This window comes from Orcinus orca, chromosome 19 (assembly GCF_937001465.1).
Source record: "Orcinus orca chromosome 19, mOrcOrc1.1, whole genome shotgun sequence".
NCBI classification, from domain to species: domain Eukaryota; kingdom Metazoa; phylum Chordata; class Mammalia; order Artiodactyla; family Delphinidae; genus Orcinus; species Orcinus orca.
In genome coordinates, this window is record NC_064577.1 from 23,720,469 (window position 1) to 23,732,607 (window position 12,139).

Consider the following 12,139-nt stretch of genomic DNA (forward strand, 5'->3'; position numbering starts at 1 on the left):
TAAAAAGATCTAAAGAATATCTAGTTTAAGATTAAAATATGAATATGAATTTAAACACAAGTAACTGTCAATGTTCCCCCTTGAACATTCTTGTAAAAACCCCACAGATACTAAAAATAAATTACTAACAATTCTAGTGCCAGGTTTTTTCTTCATTTTTAATATGAGACACTCATTATTCGTTTATCGACACTAAATAACAAAGAATCCATTTCATACAAAATGAAGGGTTGTCTTAAGTTTTCAGTTCTTAAAGCTTATTACTAATAACATAATCATATTTATTTTTCTTAAATGGCAGCATAATTACTTACATATAACACATTATGAATGAAAAATAAGTAAACTTTTACCTTATAAGAATAGCTGATATAAAAATTATTCACCTGAGAATAGATTCTTTCATTTTATGTAACATGTTCTTTCAGGAAAGAAAATGAAAAATCAATGTTAGGAATATTAAAAATACATGAGGGGTAAGCATTTCTATTAAAAAAAATTAATGTGTATTTATGTTACATAAAAATACAGCATGATTTTTCCTCAAATTCAGAGCACATTTAGAAGAAAATGTTGTGTGACCAACAGAACAATAAAAGCATGACAACACTTACCCTAAACAGAATTGTGCCCCAATAAAATAGTGTTACTACCACTAGCAAAGTATCTGTCATATTATATTAAAGTACATAAGTAGCTAACCTCTTTCTACTAGACTGTAAGATCTTACATGGCCAAAGTGGATAGTTATTGTTCTATCCAAAGAACCCATTGCTTGAAACTTGATCACTAAGATGTCTGTTGAATAAAATTACTCTAAAAACATTTTAATGATAAAAATATTGGTTTTAGATAGTTTGGGCCAATTTAAAGGAAAAAAAAGGCTTTAAAGAAAACCCACGGCCTTTTACTGAGAACAAACTGGAAGAAAGATTAAGAGCTCACAAAGAGAAATGTAAAGGACGCTCATCATTGTGTTTTTCAGGCCTCATTCCTGACGCTGCAGACAGATGTTTGCATTATTAGTCACGAACCACAGTCGCTCTGTGAAGTCCGGGTGTTCACTTTTAAGATTTGATTGTGGGTGGAAAATATAAGGCAGGTGATGTGGCTTTTTCTAATTTTTCCTAATATATGTATTTATATTTATTTGTACTGGTACAGAAAAAACGTTTTGAGATTATAATTTAAGACATTTTGAACTGTACACTGTCAATAAAGATAAATTCTTTATTGAAAAGAGAAAAAATTCTCTTACTGTGAAAAAATGGGAACAGAACATTCCTACATTTTAATTTTCATTAAATTAAAATAATTTAATTCGTGACCAAAATATATTCACTCTAAGTATGTAAAAACTTTAAAAAAAAGTCCTTTTTAAAAAAAAAAATGCTTACAAGAGCACAATAATAGTGAAGTAACTGAATGAACTTAATAGATAGGAAACGTGATTATGATTGGTCAGCAGAGCTACAAAAACACCGCCTCCCCCCCAAAAAAAGAAACCCTGGGTATTTACATGAATATCAGACACTAAAAGATATCTCTTTACGGCACTGGTTAGCAATGACTTGCTTAGAAAATACAATGTGCTATTTACTAATTTATCTACAAAGGTAAAGATTTTCTTTCCAAGGTTTCCTACTTGTCTTCATCGTGTAGTACTGTAGTGTAAAAGTTACAACTTTTACTAAAGATGGAAAAGCGAGATTCTCAGGTGAAGAACCAAAAGGTAGGTATCCTGAGGCAAGTGCCCTGATAATAAAAGATTAAACGCACTAGGCCACTGAATCCTACGAGGAGAGGTAACTTCGCTGCAGGCTGTGGAATCCGACCAGAGGCTGTGTAAAACAGCTCATTTAGATTAGTTAGAAGACAGACCTCTGAGACGGCACGTAACGAACGTACCTGCACTGTTAGCAATGTGGCCAAAGCAACAGAGGAAGGTATCAGTCATGTACCTTGTACCGAGGCTGAGAAAGGTACGCTATTGTACATCAGCTGCTAGAGCCTAAAAGCACAGCTGTCTTGTTACACGGGATGGCGAAAACTTGAGTTTCACCTACGTTAGTTAATAGCTTCATTAAAGGGTTTGGATCTTTAGAGGAGCTCAGTACCAAATCCTTCTGCTGTGGCTGCTGTGCTTTCAGACTCTTCGTAAAGCAATAAACACACCCTTAATACATTTGTTTTCACAAGGTTAATAACTTTCACTCATCTGGTTGAAATATCATGTCCACTAGTAGGATTTATATTATATTATATCTATAGTCCACACGTGGGCTCTACAAGGAAATATTTCTAAGACTGTCTTAACCATAATCTTACTTCAACTCTGTCAGAGAGTGAAATTCTGGCTTCTTATTAAAGAGAATTATGTATAGTTTACTTATCCTTAATTTAAGGCCCAAAAGCTTATTTACATTCCACCACGTTCCAAAGTGAATCTGAGATGAGTAACTAAATAAATCTACACGGTGATACAGTTAAAACTCTATAAAGGAGAGAGATATTCAAATAATACAGTTTATTTCTAGAATAAAAGAAAATGTGTCCTTTGGAAGGAAGATGACAAAAAAATTTCTATCTTCCACGAGGGGTGGAGGTATGGCTTAATTCTTGTAGCTTTATAGATGTCTGTCATTCTAGCCACAAGCAGTCAAAGAATCAGACTATTACACAATAAGATTCTACACATAGTCTTCCACAATAATGGAAACACCTCTGAATTTTACCGTAAGCAAAAGAATTGTGACGAGAGCACCGTACCTGAGTTACTTGCGTCTAAAATCACTAACAGAACGAGGTCTCCTTCCAGTTATTCTGGCTGATGATGCCACCCAGTGAATGTCACTTCCTGCAGACCTCTACGTGCACTGAGACCGTCCAGTGTTCAGGTTTTTAGGACGCCAACTTCCATTCAGTTTCTTTTAGAAATTAAAAAGGAGAAGCAAACTTTTGCTTTATGTCTCTGTTCTATGTGTTATTTATGTATTCGTTTTTTATTTAGATTGGGGTATTACATACTTATGTAACAAGATGGTATAAACTTAAAAGATAACTGTTCAAAATAAGATGATTCTATCACTATTTCTTCAAATCATAAAATCACAAGCACTGCTTCTGAAAAGTGAAAAAGTACATGTTCAACTTCACATACGGACTACAGTGCAGTATACTTCGGATACAAACGTGCAGTTTCAATGCATTATACACAAGTTTTATTTGAAGAAAAGCAAAACACACAACCAACAGCATTTCAATTAACGAAGTCAGGAAAATCCCACGTGCTTTCATGGTTCTCCAATTACCGTTCAAGCAATAAACGTTTAAACCAAAGTTAAAATAAAGTGAAAAAGAAAGAAATGCAGTAAGCAGACTGAGCAACACAAATTCAAAATACTACTCTGTCTTCCTGTGTCCTTTCCCACCAAAGTGTGCTGTTCGAAGTACCACAAGTGTTATCTTCTTCCTCTTGTTCTTTAGTGAGTTCTATAAAAACCTAAATGAAAATAAATTAATGAATACAATATGCTGCTGTGCAATTATCTTACAAAAATTTTAACTAAATCAGCAATAGCATAAGGCAATACCTAATTACATTAACAATTCAAGTATCAAGAGATATACTGCCATTAATATTATTTAAACAGAATAATCTCCACTAATCCCACAAAAAGATGAATGTTACTTTAGAGGATTAATAGATTATTTATTTTTTGATTAATATATTAAAGTAGCATCATAAAAATATTTATAAATATTTAAGCAATGTAATTTCAGATGTGCTAATATGAAATACCACCCATCATGACTCATTTTCTTCCAACTGAAGAAAAAATACTGAGCTATTCAAAATAAGCAGATGGAGAAGCTCAAGTTGTTATTTACAAAGTTTAGGAATATTCTATAGCGATTGGTCTCTAGCTCACAGTCTCCTTCCCTGTCCAATATATACCTAAACAATTAGATACTGGACACTTTCTTCTACAGAAGAACTTTTAAAATTTAACTTTATAGTACCTGTTCCAATGTCGCTTGAGAAAAGCTGTATTCTTCAATGGCAAAAGTACGTTTAGCTGTTAAAATATAAAAATAATATTTCACTTATTAATATTTTCAAGTAATAAAATGGCAATAACTACTGAGTGGCTAACAATCTGGTTTTTGTTGTTGTTGTTTTTTTAATCTCTATAATCAACTCATTTCGATTTAAAGCTGCCAATACAGGTCACTTTCCTCTATCTGCTTCCTTCCTCTCCCAGCCGCCCAATTCTCTGCAGCCCTAAGCGCAACGTATTTCACAGGACGGACTTGCCTTACTCTCCATTTCCAAGCAGCCCCTCTTGCCCCTCCTTTCCTCTTCTCCCTCATTCCTCCTGTTTTCACGTGTCTTCCGCTCCTGCTCTGTCTCTCCCATCCCCCAGTCCCAGTCCAGTCCACTCTGGACTTCTTACACTAGGTTCTGGATATCATGGGTCACGTGTCCACACGCTTTTCTGTACTTATTTTAGGTCCGTTTGCATTCTGGCCCAATATCAAATTTCTGGTTTTCTATTCATTCCTTTAATTCTCCCTAATTACTTCAAATGTTCTCTTTAATCATAAAGAAAACACTAGGAGGGACTTCCCTGGTGGTCCAGTGGTTAGGACTCTGTGCTCTCACTGTGGAGGGCACGGGTTCAATCCCTGGTCGGGGAACTAAGATCCCACAAGCCGCGAGGCGCAGCCAATAAACCAACAAAAGTATATTTAATGAAGTAACACTTTTTTTTTTCTTTTAAAAAGAAAGCACCAGGAAGTTTCGTAGTTTACAAATGCCGTAAAATAACCTGTACCTGGATACGTGCCCCACCCAGGAGACTGCCTCTCTCTGCTGGTGAGGTATCTTTATCCCACCTAACACCAAGATCCAATAAACTTCTTTAAAGTTTAGATTTAGGAATGCTTACCCTCTTGCACTATGAATTTTCCTCTCCCTTCTCTGCCTGCCACTGGTGTCTTGCTACCATTGCTACCTCTCTGGTCTAATACGAAGTAAGGATTCACGAAATTCAGTGCTCCCACTTCTGGACTGAACTGGTGAGGGCTAATTAAGATGAACTTTCTCAGAGATGCAACGTGAAAAACCGCGGTGATGTCCAGAGTGAAAGGTTTACACTACAATACAGTTAATCTACAAAATCCCTGCTGTGTGAGTATTTACCTACAGCTTAGATTAAATTAGTAAAAGGTCATCTTCTTACTTACCATAGTTTCTACAGTAAACTTGAGTCCCAACTTCTAAACTTTTTAATAAAATTCTTTAATAATTCGAAAGCTACCTCACAATGTTTTTCAAATATTACTTACCTTCTTCCAGCTTAGAAAAAGATTGTGAAAGGGATTGAACATCTTCCTTAGGAATTTTATAAGCCAAAATAGAAGAAAAACTGAAAGCAAAGATAAAATACAGGTAAATTCAAAATAACTACTATGCATTCTGAAGCTTTGAAAGTTCAAAATAAAACTCCAATAACTTATTTTGACACTTATTTAGACAAAAATTATTTGAAATCTTAAAATATTTCCATGCACAATAAAATAACTCTCTCATTACTCCTGGATAAGAACTTTAAAAACTTTAAATACTATTACATGTTGAAAGATCTAACATTAAAAATGAGTCAGCTTCATAAAACTCCATTCATCAAACTACATTAGTCCAATATTGGTTATACTACATTTTTTCATTAATCCTTAATACAATAACCAATTTTTATGATTATTGCTGTACAAAGAAATGTAACTAAATTTTTAAAATCTTTACCTTTCCTGACGGCTTGCATTTGGGAAAATATGCTGAATTTCTCTTTGAAGACGGTCTACTTCTAGGTTTTCTATCCAGTCCTTTAATTTGATTTCCAAAAAGTATCCTTTTCCAAATTTACTCTTTAGATGTTGGACTGTCCCAATACATCTGTAGTAATTTTTAAAAGGAAGTACAGATATAAGATAACCTGACAGTTTTGAAGATAATTTCTCACTTAAGAATGATTTAAATAAAATTCCCACATTAGAATACTTGTCAATTTATATAAAAGGTGAAAATATAAGAGATAATACAGAGTTTTCATATACCCCTCCCCCAACTTCAGTTACCCTAATACTGTCATCTTGTATTACCGTGACACATTTGTCAAAATTAAGAAACCAACGCTGGTATATTATTACTGAGTTTACTGCCTTTACTTGGACTTCACCGGTTTCTCCACTAATGTCCTCCTTCTGCCCCAGAGTCCACCCAGGATCCCACTGTGCTGTGTGGCCACACCTCCTCAGTCTCCACTGCTCGGGGACACTTTCTTATTCTATCCTTCTTGGTCTTGGTCATGACTTGGACAGTTTTGAGAACTGTTTTTGTAGGATGTCCCTCAATTTGGGGTAGTCTGATGTTTTTCTCATGATTAGACTGGGGTGTGGGTTTTTGGAGCAAAGAACACAGAGCTGAAGTACTTTCTCATCACATCCCAGGGGGCATGTGATGACCACGTGGCCCTGCCTGCTTAGGGTGGTATTTGTCCCATTTCTCTGCTGTAAAGTTACTATCCACCCCTTCCCATACTTTAGAATACAGACTGGCTTTAAGTCCAGGCGATACTTGGGAGATACTACCCAATCTGGCATCTTTCTGTAAAGAGATGTGTCTCTACTCCCACATTTATTTACTTACTCCATCGCTTACCTATATGAGTATGAACTCGTATATTTATTTTATACGTTGGGTTACAATCCCTACCAATTTTTAAAATAGCAAATATCATGCCTGAAAATAACACTCTCAGTTGTTGAATAATTAAGCCAATTCTAAACGCAGAGTGGCTGGCCAAGTTTTGGAAGAAAGTAACATATTTCCAAGTGATTCTACAGAAAGCTGATAAAACAAGGGAGCATTTTTTAACATTTAAGCTAATGTGTACTATTATAAGTTTCTGAAATGACGGCGTTCCAAATCAGGACGCGTGCTCCGCCCTGCGCCCCTCCCCCCTCCGCGGCAAACAGCCACCTTAGCTGCCCAGACACCAGGATAGCCACTCGGTCACAGACAGCCTCCACCTCCTCCATGCAGTGAGTGGCCAGGATAGCTGCCCGCGTTTTGTTCTTAAACGCAGCTCTAATTGCTCTCCTACAAAACATAAATAAAACGAAAAGAAGGGAAGGTGGCACCTGAAAAGTTCATGAAAATACCTGAGTTTTAAAAATCCAACTATTTGGTTAATTTAAATTTATCAAATATCATTGCTATAATTAGTATATTCTGCGCAACTGTGATTCTTCTATCCCAACTCATTTTACCTTATTTTTGAAAGCTTGTCAAATGGAAAGAAAGTTCACGATTTCAAGCGTTTCTATGGGTTAAAAGTATGCTAACCAACCGATTACAGAAACCGATGGCTTTTCACGTTATAACAAAAATAGCCACAGAGTCATAGGGAAAACTTAACATGCGTCTGAACCAAACCTCACATTTTATAGACATGGAAACCTAGGCTCAAAGAGTTGCTCAAACAATGATGAGTGCCTAGAAAGAGAGTTCCAATGGACATTTAGGACAATACTGTTATGAGATGTTTACTTACATATGTTACTTTATACAGGAAAAAAAGCCTTTAAAAAACTATTCAGACAACAGTACTCTCATTTTTGTCCTGGCACACATAATAAATATACTGTTAACAGCTGATGAAAAATATGATCATGTTTAAAAAGTTTAAGGGGATCTCGAGAAATTTTTAATTACGATTTCTCCTTTTGTGCAGGATTTTTAATCGATACATGTATGTGACTAACACAAAACCACCCGTGATGATGCCACAGCACAATGGGTCTCAAGCGCCCCTGACGTCATACTTACCACATGTGCTGTTTGGCTTTAGGGTCCATACCTGTGGATGGCTCGTCTAGCAGAGTAACGGGAGGGTTCCCCAGCATACTCAGAGCAAAACACAGCTGGACGGAAAGAAAACGGAGCGCGGGGAGGCTATAAGAAACTCTATCAGGTGGACCTAGAGTCTGTCATACAGAGTGAAGTAAGTCAGAAAGATAAAAACAAATACCGTATGCTAACACATATATATGGAATCTAAAAAAAAAAAAAAAATGTTCTGAAGAACGTAGGGGCAGGACAGGAATAAAGATGCAGACGTAGAGAATGGACTTGAGGACAAGGGGAGGGGGAAGGGTGAGCTGGGACAAAGGGAGAGAGTGGCAGGGACATATATACACTACCAAACGTAAAATAGAGAGCTGGTGGGAAGCAGCCGCATAGCACAGGGAGATCAGCTCGGTGCTTTGTGACCACCTAGAGGGGTGGGATAGGGAGGGTGGGAGGGAGACGCAAGAGGGAGGGGATACGGGGATATATGAATACGAATAGCTGATTCACTTTGTTATACAGCCGCAACTAACACAACAATGTAACGCAGTTATACTCCAATAAAGACGTTAAAAAAAAAGGGTGTGAAAGAAGAAAAGAAAGAAGAAAAAGAAACCCTACCAGGCACCAGCCTGTACACACGCTTGTCGTTTAATACAAGTACCTTTCGCTTGATTCCTGCAGGTAGTTTCTTTACCGTTTTCTGGAGATGTTCTTTTAGATCAAGTGCATTTGTTATTCTGCAAAATACACAATACAAAATGAGTGTACCATGATGCACACAAATACAAATATAAAGTGATCACTGACACTGTTTTTTTCCTAGAACAATTACTCTGTTGAAGCTCACTTTAAATAAATTAATATCTTGATTAAAAGGTTCACTTTAAAATAGGTTTCATGACATTTATAGGTACATTCATTCTGTATTTATAAATAAAAATGTTTCATTTTCATGGCTATCATAATTTGGTAAAGAATATATGAAAAATTAATGATCTTCTTCTATGAAAATTATGATCCACGGAAATGCCTGTTATGAAATTTTAAAGCCGTGGCATGTGAACCTTTCTCCAGGTAACAAAAGGGCTCTAAAGACAATTATTTTACCGAATTATGACCTCTTTCATGTCACTGGCACTCATTCCTTTCACAGCTCCATAAATTTCAAAATGTTCCTGTAATGTAATCTCCGGCCACAGTGGGTTTATCTGAGGACAGTAGCCCATACACTTTACGGAATCATCATCTCCAGCTGGGTCTGAAGAATAGTCTCTTAGAAATACCTGCAGAAATATAAACCAAGTGTAATGACTATTTTTGCTTAACTTACATCGTAAAGGAAGTGGCAAGTGGGTTAATTCAAACTCCTTCCAAACTCCTGACTTCCTAAAGTCAGGGTCACAGCAGGTCAGATTCTCACCCTTTTCTGATGAAGAAACGACACACGTGGCTGCGTCAGAGATGAGTGACATGGCTAGAAAAGGTGGCCAGGGATGCAGGGTTGGGTGGGAAGGCAAGGCCCGTTTTAACCAGGAGGATCAGGGGGCCCCACGGAAAGGTGTTTTCTGAGCCAAGGGAACATGTGAATTTGCTCATCTGGTTTTCTGTGGGGTAAGGAATAGCCAACATAAGGAAAACCTAAGGTAAAAGAAGAGTGAAGTGTGCCCGGCATTTTCCAGCAAAGAATGAGCCAGCGTGGCTGGTGTCATCGAAGGCTAGCTGACAGCAAGGTCAAGGTTAGCTCCTCTATTTCCTGAAGTTAATACAACGGGCTTCTATTAAGTCAGTGGACAAATCACCCATGCTTGTAATCAGCATAAAAGCAGAAATACTGTACATGTGTGTGTTCTGCATGTGTGCGTGCAAATTTGACTATGTACATTATTCTCACAGATAACCAAAAAGATCATAATTTGATCAAGCTATCCTAAAAAATTAATATTAAAAACATGAAATTTGAGCAGAAAAATCCCATTTGTCACTAAGAAATTTATTTTAATTAAAAATATACATCATATTCAATATATCCCACACCATTATACCATACCTGGCCTGAAGTTGGTTCTATATCACCAACCACAATATTAATAATCGTACTTTTGCCTGCACCATTTGGACCCAATAGTCCCAAGATCTCTCCTAAAGGAATTAAAAGAAAAATTGTCATATGTAAATCAAACTAAAGAATGAAAGTTACTCTTCCAGAAAAGTTATTCAAGAAAAAAATAATTAAATACCAGCCTTTTTTCACACAGAAGGAGACATATTTATTTGCCACTTTCTTTATTTTTCTTGTAGGAAGAAAATCTTTCTTGTCTTCATATTCTTTATGCAAATTGTTGACCATAATGGCTGGCTTCTAATAAGGGAAATAGGATTTGAAAAAGAGTTATAACTCAGATATCCATCGTTCAATGACAGGCCGTACACAGCTCATGGCCATATCGTAAGAACTATATTTGCTAATAAGGGGTACTGCCTAGATAACTATCCATCTATGACGGGAATAATGGCTTGTTCAAAAGAAAGTGGACAAACATATTTTTTCAAAGACAAACTTCTTGGCAATCGATTCATATAAGGGGACAATTTTCGAGGCTAACCCTGTGCAGAGGGGCTGCTCACTGCTCACCGCACGCGGCTCAGCAAGAGAGACTGAGTTACCTCCTCGTGGCGCTGGCAGCTCAGCAATTCTTTGACCTTCACCCTTTCAGCTCTGACATCTTCATCTTCATCCTCATTGTCTGGTGGTTCTGGAAACTTCCTACTTTTGGACTTTGTTGTAAGGGTCCTGAAAGTATAAATAGATTTTCAAATAATTAAAATGGTAAGAAATTGAAGCACTACATAGAGAAAAGACTGAAAAAAATATAGCAACATGAGATCTGTTGTCGGAGATCAGTTATCTCTTAAAGGTAGAAATTACAGAGCTATTTTTCACTCACTGACATCATTTGGATGATATTATCTGAATTCATTCATTTATTCAACAGTTATTTATAACCAGTATGTGTCAAGCACTAGTTCACAGAAAGATAAAAAAGATTTTAAAAAAAACAACACAGACCCTGCTCTCAAAGAATTTATGTCTTGGGTGTACATGAGATGACCCAGGCAGCGTGGACAGAGAGGCTGAAGTCAGCATCCGTAGCAACACCATAAAGGTGGGCAGAGGAAAGAGCGCTTCCAAAGGAAATTCTGAAGTACTATTAAGAGAGGTAAAGAGGCAAATAGAAGTTGACATTATGGGGAAAAAAAAAAAAGAAAGAAAGAGGAGAAAAGTTTAAGGGAAGAAGTCAGTCACATTTAAGGCTGTAGATCAGTTAAAGAGGGTGAGCCTACTTTACCAGACAGAGAGGAGCCGTTAGTTTACCTTACCACAAACAGGAGCAGCCAAGAGGTGAGGGCAGGAGCCAGATGGCAGGAGTTAGGGAGTGAATGGGACATGAGAAAGGAGGTGACAAACTGGAGGTGGAAGCTTTCTGGCTATAAAAGGAAAGAGACTGTCTTTTCTCCATTGTATATTCTTGCCTCCTTTATCAAAGATAAGGTGACCATATGTACGTGGGTTTATCTCTGGGCTTTCTATCCTGTTCCATTGATCTATATTTCTGTTTTTGTGCCAGTACCATACTGTCTTGATAACTGTAGCTTTGTAGTATAGTCTGAAGTCTGGGAGACTGATTCCTCCACCTCTGTTTTTCTTTCTCAAGATTGCTTTGGCTATTCGGGGTCTTTTGTGTGTCCATACAAATTGTGAAATTTTTTGTTCTAGCTCTGTGAAAGATGCCAGTGGTAGTTTGATAGGGATTGCACTGAATCTGTAGATTGCTTTGGGTAGTATAGTCATTTTCACAATGTTGATTCTTCCAATCCAAGAACATGGTATATCTCTCCATCTGTCTGTATCATCTTTAATTTCTTTCATCAGTGTCTTATAATTTTCTGCATACAGGTCTTTTGTCTCCTTAGGTAGGTTTATTCCTAGGTACTTTATTCTTTTTTTTTTTTTTTTTTTTTGGTGGTACGCGGGCCTCTCACTGTTGTGGCCTCTCCCGTTGTGGAGCACAGGCTCCGGACGCACAGGCTCAGCGGCCATGGCTCACGGGCCCAGCCGCTCCGCAGCATGTGGGATCTTCCCAGACCGGGGCACGAACCCGTGTCCCCTGCATCGGCAGGCGGACTCTCAACCACTGCGCCACCAGGGAAGCCCTAGGTACT

At 37.2% G+C, this 12,139-nt stretch overlaps 1 protein-coding gene across 3 annotated transcripts in view; it reads right to left on the minus strand.

The window, feature by feature from the left end:
* Positions 1-2,512: 2,512 nt before the first annotated feature.
* The window catches only part of ABCA5 (ATP binding cassette subfamily A member 5), a 62,948-nt gene continuing 53,321 nt past the window's right edge, over positions 2,513-12,139 (minus strand). For all 3 annotated transcript variants that reach the window (XM_004275420.3, XM_033438386.2, XM_049701889.1), the window contains 11 exons: positions 10,583-10,709; positions 10,160-10,277; positions 9,966-10,057; positions 9,026-9,201; positions 8,580-8,655; positions 7,895-7,989; positions 7,046-7,165; positions 5,810-5,959; positions 5,353-5,432; positions 4,024-4,079; positions 2,513-3,502 (listed from right to left, as the gene is read on the minus strand). In XM_004275420.3, the coding sequence (XP_004275468.1) occupies positions 3,395-3,502; positions 4,024-4,079; positions 5,353-5,432; positions 5,810-5,959; positions 7,046-7,165; positions 7,895-7,989; positions 8,580-8,655; positions 9,026-9,201; positions 9,966-10,057; positions 10,160-10,277; positions 10,583-10,709 (1,198 nt within the window). In that variant the 3' untranslated portion in view covers positions 2,513-3,394. The remainder of the gene's footprint in view (positions 3,503-4,023; positions 4,080-5,352; positions 5,433-5,809; positions 5,960-7,045; positions 7,166-7,894; positions 7,990-8,579; positions 8,656-9,025; positions 9,202-9,965; positions 10,058-10,159; positions 10,278-10,582; positions 10,710-12,139) is intronic.